General features: G+C 41.3%; 1 protein-coding gene across 2 annotated transcripts in view; it reads right to left on the bottom strand.

The window, feature by feature from the left end:
• STYK1 (serine/threonine/tyrosine kinase 1) overlaps positions 1 to 13,614 on the bottom strand; it is a 34,163-nt gene extending 20,549 nt beyond the window's left edge. The window contains exon 1 of one of the 2 annotated variants that reach the window (XM_055336833.1): positions 13,534 to 13,614. Coding sequence is in view for 1 of the 2 variants with exons in the window: in XM_055336830.1 (XP_055192805.1) it covers positions 13,312 to 13,382 (71 nt within the window). In the remaining variant the exon portion in view is untranslated. Of the gene's footprint in view, positions 1 to 13,311; positions 13,478 to 13,533 lie in introns of those variants that run through there. The other variant, XM_055336830.1, reaches the window with a different exon arrangement.
• Between the last annotated feature and the right edge of the window lie 1,432 nt (positions 13,615 to 15,046).

Raw genomic sequence — 15,046 nt, forward strand, 5'->3', positions numbered from 1 at the left:
CAACAAACACCTGGCAAGACAAAAAAGATGCCTCTGGGAATGTCATTCTGCACAACAAGGAATAAGCAGCCCATCCCTTTGTTAGAAGTGGGTCCCTGTGCTTCAGAGCTGAGCAGTCTGGAAATTGGAAGAAGTGGATCAGCAGGGAGCTGGTACTATGATAACAGCACCAGCTCCCTGCTGTTAAAGAGAAGTTTTGAAGTTCTAGTTTGGGTTTAATAGGTGATTTAGCAAGCATCCAGAGGCAGAACACCTAACCTTGTCATGCCTTCCTGTCCTAGTTTAGGGAGCAGGACACTTCTTTCTCTCCTGAGAGCAGAGAAGAACCACAGAGCACAGCAGAAAATGAATCTCACTGGAAGAGGGTCAGGGCAATGAGCAAGCCCCTCAACCAGCCATCCCACCTTACCACTCAAATTCTAAAGGCTCCTTCATATCTGTATCTTCCTACCCATATCATAGCAGCCCAAGGAACTCTCAATTTTCATCCCTATCCCTACCCTGCCTATAATTTCCTATGGGCTAGTGGTAAGAGAAGGAGATTTGGAGGCAGACTTCCGTTTGAATCTCAGGTCCACCATCCATCATGCCTGTGGATAACTTATTCTAACTTTTCTGAGCCTCTGTTTTTCCACGTGTAGGTAGAGACAATATCTGCCTGTCGAGGCAGTTGAAAGCTCTGTGGGATAACTGATGTAAGATACCTACTATAGTGCCAGGCCCATGACAGATGATCAATATATGATAATCTCTCCCGACCTCCCTCCATCCTGTGCCAATCTCCAGGGAGATTGGGAGGTTGTCAAATAGCTGTACCAATCAGTAAATGTAAATAACCCCAAATAAGAAAACAAAACACCCATTGTCAAAATATTTATAATATTTGTAGATCTAACTATATTTTAGTCTTGTGTGTAAAGAGGAAGTTAAAGTAATCATAAAGTTAGTGTGGGTTTTAAAACTCTTCATATCAACTAGAGATGATTTGACAGTCTAAGTATCATACCTGTTAGGAGGTCTCTGAATCTGACAAACATGTTGAGGAAGGGATATTTAAATAAGACTGATCAAAGAGCATAATGCTGTAAACTAAGGTATAAAACAGAATGTCAGATAGTGATATATTATTAGTTAATTAGTTAGTTAATTCACCTTCTGTCCCTAAATTTCTCAAATCCTTCTGGCTGGTTCTGTTGATACCACCTATCTGCTGGCTACATTTTTACCCAGTTCCTGAACCAATCTTGATAGAGGCAGTAAGGAGACCAATAGTCTCAGCTTCTTCTCCCCATTATTCTTACTGTACTCCCCAATCTGAGAAAATGTATGATTGATTATTATTCACAAGGGGTATCCAGTTATTCATGCTTAGTACATAAGTACTGTCAATATACATTCACATAGGAAAAGAGAATTCAGAGTTTTTCTTTATCCTTTTAAAAAAATGTAATACCTTCTATCATCCCCTCAAAATGACTATGTGACCTAGTCCTTCTTTGCAATATGTTGACAGAAAGAATCAGATCTACAGAAAAGTTAGGAATAGTAAATGCACCCTGCAAAGATGCAGAAAGCAGTTTAAAACAAAGGCATGTGTTGAGACACCTGGGTGGCTCAGCAGTTGAGCGTCTGTCTACCTTTGGCTCAGGGCGTGATCCTGGGTCCTGAGATAGAGTCTTGCATTGGATTCCTGGCGGGGAGCCTGCTTCTCCCTCTGCCTATGTCTCTCCCTCTCTCTCTGTCCCTCATGAATAAATAAATAAAATCTTTTAAAAAATAAAAACTAAAATAAAACAAAGGGATGTGAATGAATATTGCTAGAAATACCAGTCACGGTCCTGGTTTCTTGATTTGTCCTGGGAATAAAAATGTGGCAGGGAAATGAACTTTAAGCTTTCTTTGGAGGTGCCTGGGTGGTTCAGTCAGTTAAGCATCTGACTTGTGATTCAGCTCAGGTCATGATCTCGAGGTCATGAGATGGAACCCCATGTTGTGCTCCACTTGAGATTCTCTCTCTGCCCTTCCCCTTACACTCAATCAATCAATCAATCAATCAATAAAATCTTTAAAGATTTGTTTGATTTTATTTTGAAATGAAAGAGGCAACAAGATCCCAGTAGAGATAGGAAGAGAACAAAGATCATAAGTTTATTGTCCAAATCCAGAGGAAAACCCTCAAGATTTTTGCCTAATATATATTTAAATTGAACAATGAAAGTTTATTTGGTACTTTCCACCATCCCTTGCTCTGGTTCCCTCTCTCCTAACATAGGTTTGGATCTTTTTCAGGACCCAGGAAAGGTTAGATATAGGTATTGTATCCTGGACCCACATTCTCTCTCCCTCCTCTCCCATTAAACTCAGTTTCCTTCCATGAGTCAACATGGAACAGAGTTCAGCCAATAAACCAAGTGAAACAATCTGCTTTGGACTCTGCCCTGCTCTGCTCCTCCTTAACAGTCATTTACAGGTAGCACAGCTTCCTTGATGCTGGTTTTTGCCTCCCACTACAGCCTAGCACATTTTATGGCATACAATTACAATAACAAACATCCATATAGTGCTCCCCATGTGTTAGAAACTGTTCTAAGCACTTTACATACACATAAAGAAACGGGGCCACAGAGAAGTTAAATAACTTGCTCCAGATCACATAGCTAGTAGTAGAGATTTGAAATTTCCAGGTTGTGTGGGTTTGGAATCCGTTTTCTTCAGTTATACCATCTTCGTAGCAAATTCTTGAAAATCTTTTTCTTTTTTTCTTTTTTTTTTTGAAAAACTAGAATTACCTTCAATATTGCCTTCCTTTTACCAAGATATAATTCATATACCATAGAATTCACTCTTTTTAAAGTTTTTTAGTGGTTTTTATATCCACAAAGTTGTACAACCATCATTGCTAGTATTAGAATATTTTCATCATCCCCCAAAAGAAATTTATACCAGTAGCAGTCACTACCCAATACCCACTCTCCCCAGCCCTTGCCGATCACTAACATTTTTGCTGTCTCTGTGGATGTGCCTTTTTGAACATTTCATATGAATAGAATCATACGATTTGTAGCTTTCTCTCTGGTTTCTTTCACTTAGCATATTTTTAAGGTCACTCATTGTAATACTTAGGGTTCTCTAGAGAAAAAAATCAATAAGATATATAGATGTAGATATACATGAATATGCAGATATATGAGGAGACTTATTATAGGAATTGGCTTATGAGGTTATGGAAGCCAAGAAGTCCCACAGTCTGCAATCCGCAAGCTGAAAAGTCAGGAAAGCTGGTGGTACAATTCAGTGTGAGCTGAAGCCCTGAGAACTGGGGACCACTGGTAGAAGTCCTAGAGCTTGAAGACCAGACCACCAGGAGCTCCAATGTTGAATGGCAAGATGTCCTACCTCAAGAGAGAGAAAGTCACCCTTCCTCCTCCTCTTTGCACTATTCAGGCCCTCAACAGGATGGATGATGATCACCCACACTGGTGAGAGCAGATCTTTACAAAGTCCACTGAATCATATGCCAATCTTTTCCAGAAACATCCTCACAGAGACAACCAGAAAGAATGTCTCCCAGCTATGTGAGCATTCCTCAGCCCAGTCAAATTGACACATCAAATTAACCAACACAGTCTGCCATCCAAGAGATTTTATTCTTGTGAAAACCTGACCCCACATCTCTCAATTTTCTCTCTCTCAGCCATTTCTCTCCCTAAGCGTTTTCTCTCCCTGCAGAAAGTGTTCCTGCTTCTCCCCAACACAGTAGCTCTTCTCTCCCCCAATTCATGTCCATGCACCTTACACCTGCCTCCAACTGTGAAAATCCTTCTTCCAAACCTCAGATCTATTTCTTGGGTGTGATCTGACCTCAGTACACTGTGTTGAGGGATGAGGAAAGCCCCAGGTCCCCATATTTGTCCACCATCTTAAGTTCACCTCCTAACCATCACATCCATGTTGTAGCATAAATCAGTACTTTATTCTTTTTTGTGGCTGAATGATGGTTTTAGTTCTTATATTTAGGTCTTTGACTTATTTTGGTTTAATTTCTGCATGTTATGAAGTAAACATTCAATTTCATTCTTTGCAAATGGATATCCAGTTGTTTCAAGGCAATTTCAGTGTTTCAGTGTTGTACATGAATATACAGTGTGTCCATACAATTAATTGTTTTAGCACTATGTAGAAAATCAAATGGCCATAGGTATGAGTTTATTTCAAGACTCTCAACTCTGCTCCATTGGTCTATATGTCTATCCTATGCTAGTAGTACACAGTCTAAAGTACTTAACTTTGCAATGAGTTTTAAAATCATTAAATTCGAATCCTCCAATATTGTTCTCTTTTTTTATATAAATTAATTTTTATTGGTGTTCAATTTACCAACATACAGAATAACACCCAGTGCTCATCCCGTCAAGCATCCCCCTCAGTGTCCGTCACCCACTCACCCCCACCCCCCGCCCTCCTCCCCCTCCACCACCCCTAGTTCATTTCCCAGAGTTAGAAGTCTTTATGTTCTGTCTCCCTTTCTGATATTTCTCACACATTTCTTCTCCCTTCCCTTATATTCCCTTTCGCTATTATTCATATTCCCCAAATGAATGAGAACATACACTGTTTGTCCTTCTCCGGTTACTGTGGCCAAGTTCAAAAAGGGTGTTGCCTGAGTTCTTCTCTAGGATTTTGATGGAATCTTGTCTCACATTTAGATCTTTCATCCATTTTGAGTTTATCTTTGTGTATGGTGCAAGAGAGTGGTCCAGTTTCATTCTTCTGCATGTGGATGTCCAATTTTCCCAGCACCATTTATTGAAGAGACTTTCTTCCAGTGGATCGTCTTTCCTCCTTTACTGTATATTAGTTGACCATAAAGTTCAGGGTCCACTTCTGGGTTCTCTATTCTGTTCCATTGATCTATATGTCTGTTTTTGTGCCAGTACCACACTGTCTTGATGAACACAGCTTTGTAGTACAACCTGAAATCTGGCATTGTGATGCCCCCAGATATGGTTTGCTTTTTTAAAATTCCCCTGGCTGTTCGGGGTCTTTTCTGATTCCACACAAATCTTAAAATAATTTGTTCTAAGTCTCTGAAGAAAGTCCATGGTATTTTGATAGGGATTGCATTATACGTGTAAATTGCCCTGGGTAACATTGACATTTTCACAATATTAATTCTGCCAATCCATGAGCATGGGATATTTTTCCATCTCTTTGTGTCTTCCTCAATTTCTTTCAGAAGTGTTCTATAGTTTTTAGGGTATATTTTGAGAACCATTTGAATGGTAAATGGTTCTCCAACCTTTTATTTTCAGGTTGTAGGTGTCCTTCTGTCTAAAATGAGTCTCTTGTAGACAGCAAATAGATGGGTCCTGCTTTTTTATCCAGTCTGAAACCCTGCGCCTTTTGATGGGGTCATTAAGCCCATTCACGTTCAGAGTTACTATTGACAGATATGAGTTTAGTGTCATCATGATATCTATTTAGTCCTTGTTTTTGTGGATTGTTCCACTGAACTTCTTCTTAAAGGGGAGTTTTAAGAGTCCCCCTTAAAATTTTTTGCAGAGCTGGTTTGGAGGTCACATATTCTTTCAGTTCCTGCCTGTCTTGGAAGCTCTTTATCTCTCCTTCCATTTTGAATGAGAGCCTTGCTGGATAAAGTATTCTTGGTTGCATGTTCTTCTCATTTAGGACCCTGAATATATCCTGCCAGCCCTTTCTGGCCTGCCACGTCTCTGTGGAGAGGTCTGCTGTTACCCTAATATTCCTCCCCATGAAAGTCAGGGACTTCTTGTCTCTTGCTGCTTTAAGGATCTTCTCTTTATCTTTGGAATTTGCAAACTTCACTATTAGATGTCGAGGTGTTGAACGGTTTTTATTGATTTTAGGGGGGGATCTCTCTATTTCCTGGATCTGAATGCCTGTTTCCCTTCCCAGATTGGGAAAGTTTTCAGCTAGGATTTGTTCAAATACATATTCTGGACCTCTGTCCCTTTCGGCGCCCTCGGGAACCCCAATTAAACGTAGGTTTTTCTTCCTTAGAGTGTCATTTATTTCCCTTAATCTGTCTTCATGGTTCTTTGTTTATCTCTTTTTTTCCTCAGTTTCCCTCTTTGCCATTAACTTGTCTTCTATGTCACTCACTCGTTCTTCCACCTCGTTAACCCTCGTCGTTAGGACTTCTAGTTTGGATTGCATCTCATTCAATTGATTTTTAATTTCTGCCTGATTGGATCTAAATTGTGCAGTCATGAAGTCTCGTGAGGCCTTAATGCTTTTTTCTAGAGCCACCAGTAGCTGTATAATAGTGCTTCTGAATTGGCTTTCTGACATTGAAGTGTAATCCAGATTTTGTAACTCTGTGGAAGAGAGGGTTCTCTTTCTAATGTTTGTTTTGGATATTTTAAGACCCTTATGTTCCACCATGAATTTTAGAATCAGCCTGACCATTCCTGTAAAGAAGGCCATCTGGAATTTTGGTAGAGATTACATTAACTATGTGGATCAACTCTGGGAATACTGCCATCTTAACAATATTAAGTCTTCCTACCTAAGAATACAGACTGTCTTTCCATTTATTTAGATCTTTAATTTTTAATGATATTTTGTAGTTTTCAGTGTACAAGTCTCATTTGTTGTCACTGCTAACATTTACATTTCCATGGCCTCTAAAGGTTAAGCCAAATTTTGTGTATGACTTGGCAATACCACAGAATGTTCTGTCTCTGAGAAAATCCATTCTAGAACAGGTTGGACAGTGAATGCCTCTTACAGGTTGGCCAGACATGCTACATATATCTAATACCATAGCATAATAAAAGGCCACTGCTGGTCCTTCTCATGTTTGGATAAATGCACAGACCATAGAGCAGCACGTTTTCCACCTCTTAGTGTCAGAACTCAGTTTCTTTTCTTTTTTTCTAAGATTTTATTTATTTATTCATGAGAGACACACAGAGAAAGGCAGACACATAGGCAGAGGGAGAAGTAGGCTTCCCGAGGGGAGCCCAATGCAGGACTCCATCGCCAGACCCGTGATTCATACCCTGAGCCGAAGGTGGATGCTTAACCTCTGAACCACCCAGGTGTCCTCCAGTTTATTTTCTTTCAGGAGCCTGAGTTAATCTAATTTCTCAGGTTGTCACAAATTTGTGGTACTAGAGAAGATATCCAAATAAACACATCTCTCTAGATTGCTATCAATATAAATGCTTCTTCATGTCTAACCTATGGAGAACAGTGCTCTCTGGGCACCCAAAATATGTTTGATTGAGGTTTAAATAAAAGCCACAAAGGAGCAGCCCCCAATATCACTGTTTAATCCTACATCTCCTGTGTAAAAATATAAGAATTTCTATCTAGCACAGAGAATTCTATCCCAGGGTTCAAAGAACTTCTTTTCGTGAGTGACTTACCTCACATGCTATCTGAATATCTATAAATTCACAACCTGTGGCCTTGCTGATACTATCAAATCTTTATTGGCTGTTGATTTGTAGTTAACATAAGCTTGTACTTCCATTTTTACGTCAGCTTGCGTCCATTCCCCAGTCAATGCTAACTCAGTGAATTAAAAATAATCAATTTTAATATCAGCCCAAGAAGAGCAACCTTGGGAAGATAAATGTGGTGGTGGTGAGGGGGTGGTACTTTATAGATAATCATAAAATCACATGTGGTTTATTTGTATTTCTTTTTTCCCAACCCTACAGAATCGGAATATTCCTCAAAGTTATTTTCATTTTTATAATAGAAAGCCACTTCAGAATACTCCACGACTGTCTTAACAACTTCACATGTGGAAACTAAGTTCTGAGTGATAAAATGACTTACCCAGGGTCAGAAGATCTAATCAGAAGTGAAAGCTCCTGATCCTGAATTCCTGATTAGACCATCCTAAGAATGGAATGTGGGTGAGGACAAGAACAACAGGGAATGAAATCAAAGTCACCCGGTGATATGGGAGATGCTTAGGCTTCAAGAAAGGATGCAAATACAACAGGTTCAACTTTCAATATCAAAAAGCCATTTGATTCCTGTGCTATAAATGAGGTAACCATAGCTGTACCTTCTGGGCTGCTATAGCCACACCTCCCTGCTAAAGAAATAATAAAAACAGCAACCCTGCCTTCCATCTCTTATTCTATCTGACAAGCATGCTATGAAGTGCAACACCTTCTCCACAAACGCCATAGAATCCTAAACAACCAGAGAGCCCTCCAAAAGCAACAAAAAAACCTCACCTCCTTAACTTACCAATGAGGAAACTCAGGCACACAATTGAAGGGTATCTTCCAACAGTTAATTAGCCCTTAAGCTAAGACTACTAGTGTGAGTCTTGAATCTCCACCTGGTGCTCTTTCACTATCATTTGCCACCATTCATAAAGCTAACTAGAGGTCTAATCCCTTTTTATTCAGTTAAGTTTTGTAGGGATGAGGATAAGGAAAAAGATCCTAGTTTTTAGAAATCATTATGTATGTGTACTTTCATAGTTTCTTCTGCCTGCCAGGTCTTTGGGTTGTTTATGCGTCTGGACTAGCCCCTGGAAATCTACCTCATACCTGCCCAAGATTTTAATAAAAGATTGAAGGACACTGAGGTAAGTCCCTTGCTCTTTGCTCATGAAAAGAGTGCCAGAGTTTAAAAATAGATTTCAGGTCCCAGCACTCAGGACAGGATTCTTTCCATTCCACACTAATTCCTGTGCAAGTAGCTGCTTTGTGTCTGTGTGTGCACTCATTTCCTTCTACTTTCATTCTCTCCAGTTAGAAACTGTGTCCAAGAGATGACATGCTAATACAGAGCGTTGAATACTCAACATGCTTACTCAGTGTTTAATTGGTTTTCCTCTTATTATCTGTGTCTTCCCAACCAGATGGTAATTTCCTTGAGGGCATGGTTAGCTTCTTAGCATCTCCATTAGCCCAGCCCAGAAGTAGGCAGAGGGCGTAGCCACATCTGAAGTCAGAGGTATGGTGGGGAATTGAAACTGGCTAAATCTAGGCTGGTTAGGAAGGACAAGAATGAAGGGAGAGAGACAACTTCATGCGAACAAGGATTTAAGGACCTTGGCTACTTTCTTCATTGCTATATCCCTTCTACCTAGACCAGTGTCTGGCACATATCAAAATTCATATGCTTGTTTAATAAATAAATAGCCAAATTATCTATAAAAATAGCTTGGGGGGTACCTGGGTGGCTCAGGCAGATAAGGGTCTGACTCTTGATTTCAGCTCATGTCATGATCTCAGGGTCATGGGATGGAACCCTGCATCAGGCTCCCCACTTGGTGGGGCATATGCCTGAGATTCCCTCTCTCCCTCTCCCTCTGCCCCTTCTCTCTCTCTCTCTCTCTCTCTCTCTCTCTCTCTCTCTCTCTCTCTCTCTCTCTCAAATAAGTTAATAAATATTTTTTAAAAATAAAAATAACATTGGATCCAAAAGAAATTTTCATAGAAAAATAACCTATACAAATTAATTAGATATAAAGAATTAAACTATAATGCTAAAAGTACAAGTAGGGTTGGGGAGTCATTTTTAACAGTGTTAGATAGGAAGTATCAAGGTACCCAGGTCTCTACTCAATGGAAACACATTTGTAGTTGTATCAATAAGCAGGGTACTGGTTTTCTCTATAAAAGGGATACAAAATTCTTTGCTACACATAGAAAGCAAAATATTGATCCCTCAGAGTGAAAAGAGAACGATAAATCCAATAAAGAAAACCCAGTCATTTGAAAGCTCTGTGTGACTGGTAGTAAATGGCCCCTCAAAGACATCTCTGTCCAAATCTCCAGAACTGTGAATATGTTAGTTTTTAATAGTGTTAAAGTAGCAAAGGGGAATTAGATTGCAGTTGGAATTAATCAACACGAAGATTATTCTGGATTTTCCGGTGAGTCTGACATACTCACAAAGACCATAAATGTGGAAGAAAAGGCACAAGTGTCATTCCCAGCATAGGGAATGTGTGAAAACCTTGATATGGCTTTGAAGATGGAGGAGTCGTGAGCCAAGGAATGCAAGCAGTCTCTATAACCTGAAAAAAGGCAAAAAAAGGGATTCTCCCCTAAGGTCTCCAGAAGGAATCTGCTACCCATTTTAAACTTCTGATTTCTAGAACCTATAAGGTAAAAATCTGTGTTGGTTTAAACCATCTAATGTGTGGTGATTTGTTACAGCAGCAACAGGAAACTAACAGGGTTCCTGGGTGGCTCAGTCAGTTAAGGATCTGAATCTTAATTTTGGCTCCTGTCATGATCTCAGGGTTGTGCGATCAAGCCCCATGTCAGGGTCTGCACTGGGCATGGAATCTGCTTAAGACTCTCTCTCCCTCCCTCTGCCCCTACCCCTGTCACCCCCACTCAGTATACATGCCCTCTCCTCCTCTTCTTTGAAAAAAAAAAAAAAAGGAAACTAACATACTCAGTTTAAAAACAGAGCTGCAGAACCACAAAACTCCCAGTAGGAGTTTGGAGCACCTGCTTGTGGAAGCTGGTTGTGAGGTGAGGAGTTGGGAAAGGTGGAAAACACAGTTTCTACAGAAGACAACTGAAATAGATGTGCTCAACTAACTTTGAGTGTGTATGTAATTCAAGAACAAGGAACTGTTATGGGTTGAAGTGGGCCACCCCAAAATTCATATGCTGTACCACAGAATGTGACCTTATTTGGAAACAGTCTTTACAGAGGCAATTTAGATAAAAGGAGGACATTAAAGTGGACCTTTACTCAATATAACTAGTGTCCTTTTAAAAGAGGAGAATTTGTTATGCCTGGGTGCCTCAGCAGTTAAGCATCTGCCTTTGGCTCAGGGCATGATCCTAGGATCCGAGATCGAATCCCACATAGGGCTCCCTGCATGGAGCCTGCTGCTCCCTCTGCCTGTGTCTATGCCTTTCTCTCTCTCTCTCTCTCTCTCTCTGTCTCTCTCTCTCTCCCTCTCCCCCTGTATTTCTCTCAAGAATAAATAAATAAATCTTTAAAAATAAAAAATAAAAGGGGGGGATTTGAAGAAAGCCACGTATGCAGAAAGGATACCATATGAACATAAATAAAGACAGCCATCTCCAAGCCAAAAAAAGGGGGGGGGGCGGGCTTGATTTTAGACTTCTAGCTTCCAGAACTGTGAGAGAATGAAGTTATGTTGCCTAAGCCACTCAGACTTCTAGCTTCCAGAACTGTGAGAGAATGAAGTTATGTTGCCTAAGTCACTCAGTTTGTGGTACTTCATTAGAGCAGCCCTAGCAAACTAATAGTGATTAAGGCTCTGAAGAAAGAGTGTATGATTTTCACTGAAGCAAAACAGGTGTTTTGTCCTATTGCCTTTTGCTTTCTTGTGCTTCACAGATCATGTGTTTCTTACAAATTGCAGGTGTGTATCAAGCTTGCATTTTTTTCCTTTTTCTTTTTTTTTAAGATTTTATTTATTTGAGAGAGAGAGAGCACAGCAAGGGGGAAGACTGGGGGAGAAGCAGACCCCCTCCCCTGCTGAGTGGGAGCCCTACTCAGAGCTTGATCCAGGGACTCTGGGATCATGACCTGAGCCAAAAGCAGATGCTTAACTGACTGAGCCATCCAGGTGCCCCTAACCTTATATTTTTTTCAACAGCATTTGTTCACTTTGTGTCTCTGTTGGTTATTCTCACAATATTTCAAACTTTATTATTACTGTTGTTATATTTGTTACAGTGGTCTGCAATCTGATTATGACTCCCTAAAACCTCAGATGACAGTTAACATGTTTTTAGTAATAAAATATTTTTTAATATTTATTTAATTATTTTAGAGGAGGGAGGGAAAGTTTTTTTTTTAATTCTATTTATTTCTTTGAGAGAGAGCATGAGCTCCAGTGAGAGAGAGAGCAAGAGTGGTGGGGAGGGGCAGAGGGAAAGAGCTAAACAGACTCCCTGCTGGGCGTGGAGCCCAATGAAGTGCTGGACACCCATCCCAGGATCCCAGGATCATGACCTGAGCTCAAGGCAGATGCTTAACCCACTAAGCCAGCCAGGCACCCCAAGAGAAATATAGTTTTAAGCAGACTCCATGCTGAGCATGGAGCCTGGTGCCTGGCTCAATCACAACCCTGAGATCACATCCTGAGCTGAAAACAAGAGTCGAACACTTTGCCCGTACCACCCAAGCACCAGAGCAATAAAGCATTTTTAATTAAGATATGCACATTGTCTTTTTAGACATAGTGCTATTCCACACTTAATGGACTACAGTACAGTGCAGACATAACTTTTGTTTGCACCAGAATCAAAAATTTCATTTGACTCACTTCATTACAATATTCGCTTTATTATAGTGGTCTGAAACCACACCCACAATACCTCTGAAGTATGTCTTTATAATTTACTCTTGAACAATGCAGGGTTTAGGGACATGGATCCCCTGAGCAGTAGAAAATAAGCATACAACTTTTGACTCCTCCAAAACTTAACTACTAATAGCCTATTCACCGGAACCCTTGCGAATAACATAAACAATCAAGCAACATTTATTTTGTAGATTATATGTATTACATGCTGTATTCTTACAATAAAGCAAGCTAGAGAAAAGGAAACACTATTAAGAAAATCATAAGGAAGAGAAAATATATTTACAGTACTGTAATGTATTGAAAAAAAATCCAGGTATAAGTGCACCCACACAACTCAAACCCCGGTTGTTCAAGGGTCAACTGTACCTCCCCGTGCCTCACTGAAAGGCCTAGCTAGCCCCTCGCTGGCTGTAAGGACTGCTGAGGAGGGTCAGTCAGGTCAAGGGCACCGGGTCCAGGTGCATTTTCAGTGTGTGTGTGCTGCACGTTACAGGAGCTTTAGTGCGTGATTTCCACACTACAGATGGTTCTCCCTAAGTAGCAGGAAGACAGCTTGGTCTGAAATGTCTGAGAACCTCAGCCGGCGAGGGGGTTCCTAGCAGAAAGGGGGCACACTCCTAGAAATGAAAGGAAAGGAAAGAGACAAAACAGGGATGAGGTTGACAGGGAGAAGGGAAAGAAGCACAGAAAAAGAGAAGACAAATTAAGAAAACAGAAATCCGGTCACCAAGGAACAGCCTATCACTGCACAGTCATAAAACATAAAAGTCGAAACTCACAAGATGTTTTTACCAAAGAAATACAGGTTCGTTCACCTGGTGATTATTGTTCGTTTGCATAAAATTCGCACCACCGCTCACAACCGTTCCACTCTCCCTCTCGTCCTCCCTCTTTTCTTCCCAAACGTCCGAGTCCACCCCCACCCCTCCAGCTGCATCACTGCCATCCGGCCTCCACCCTTCCTACCCCAAATCCCAGTTCACTACCGGTAGTGTCCCTCCTCCGGCCACTCTGCTTTCGGATGCAACGGGACCAGCCAGAGGGGGAAAAAAATCATCGGTTTGGGTACGACAAGGTGTGCCAGTCTCAAGGAAATGCTTCTCGGTCCCTCCTTCCCACTGCTGGGGCGTGGCTGCCAGCAAAGGATGGAGTCGGGGCGGGCTCCCCGCAAAGGGAAATCTGCGGGCACTGAGGTTTCCGGGACTCACCACACGCTAGCCAGCAGGAAAGCTGCTGAAACGGTAAAACCTCGTCGCTGATCCACTCGCTGAGTGCCTCCCCTAGAGATGGCTCCGGGGTCAGGTCAGAGGAGACGTCAGTCCAAGTGAAACGTGCAAAGGCCTGATAAAGCGCAACAGCACCACCTACTGTCCGACCTGATCCCAGCGGCCTTCGTTGGTGCTCCAAAGGGCTCCAAAGAGCTGGTCGGGGTTTAGCCTGATGAGTCCCCTCCTGGGATAATTGCAACCTCAAGCCTTGGCTGGGGATTCCCTAAGGAATAAATGGAAATAAAAGCATTAGCTGGTAATCATTCATTAGCATATGCTTTCTAAATACACTCTGGGCGGGATCCCTGGGTGGCGCAGCGGTTTGGCGCCTGCCTTTGGCCCAGGGCGCGATCCTGGAGAATCGGGATCGAATCCCACATCGGGCTCCTGGTGCATGGAGCCTGCTTCTCCCTCTGCCTGTGTTGTGTCTCTGCCTCTCTCTCTCTGTGTGTGACTATCATAAATAAATAAAAAAAAGTAAAAAATAAATAAATAAATAATAAATAAATACATAAATACATAAATACACACACACACTCTGGGCTCTCTTCTGGGATATAGCATTAACGAAAGTAGTTGTACCTGACCTGCCCCCATGGAATGTACAATCATGGGAAACACAAAAGAGAACACACGGCTGAAAGAATTCCAAATTAGATGCTAACACTTCATACAAATTCTATTAAAGAAATGCGGGCCGCGGATAACTTAAGTAGGTGGCTGGTTTGTTCAGCACTGATAGATCGCATACAAACAGAAAGAAGCACCTTTTAGAACAGAAGGAATTTAGGTGCAGTGTAATGTGGAGTATTTAGAAATTGAGGTACTTTGGTTCTCTAGAGGCTTCTCCATTAGAGTTTTTCTTCTTTCGGAGCTCTTTTAAGATCGGATGAACTGTACTAAATGTCACTGAAGTGTACATTTAAAATGGTTAATGGGTGATTTATGTTATATGAATTTTACATTAATTTTTTTAAAGGGATGAGGTCTCATCGGCCAGTTGTTCTTCCTACCTTTTCTGACATGATTGATTAATAAAAGCCAAGTGAGGGATGCCTGGGTGGCTCAGCGGTTAAGCGTCTGACTTCAGCTCGGGTCGTGATCCTGGAGTCCCATCGGGCTCCCTGCATGGAGCCTGCTTCTCCCTCTGCTTGTGTCTCTGCCTCTCTGTGTGTGTGTCTCATGAATAAACAAATAAATTCTTAAAAAAAAAAAAAAAGCCAAGTGAACTGACCTGAACTTCATATTATGCCATCTTCTACTCTGCTTCCCCAAGCATCCAAATCTCCTGAGGCAGAGGCTGTAGCTTATTCATTTGTAATTTCTGCAGCATCCTATTAGACTGCTACATCTCTATTCTAGTATACAGAATTTTGTTTAAAAATCTCATTACTGGGCACCCCGGATGGCTCAGCAGTTTAGCGCCACCTTCAGTCCAGGGCGTGATCCTGGA

This window comes from Nyctereutes procyonoides, unplaced genomic scaffold (genome assembly GCF_905146905.1).
Source record: "Nyctereutes procyonoides isolate TBG_1078 unplaced genomic scaffold, NYPRO_anot_genome, whole genome shotgun sequence".
NCBI classification, from domain to species: Eukaryota; Metazoa; Chordata; class Mammalia; order Carnivora; family Canidae; genus Nyctereutes; species Nyctereutes procyonoides.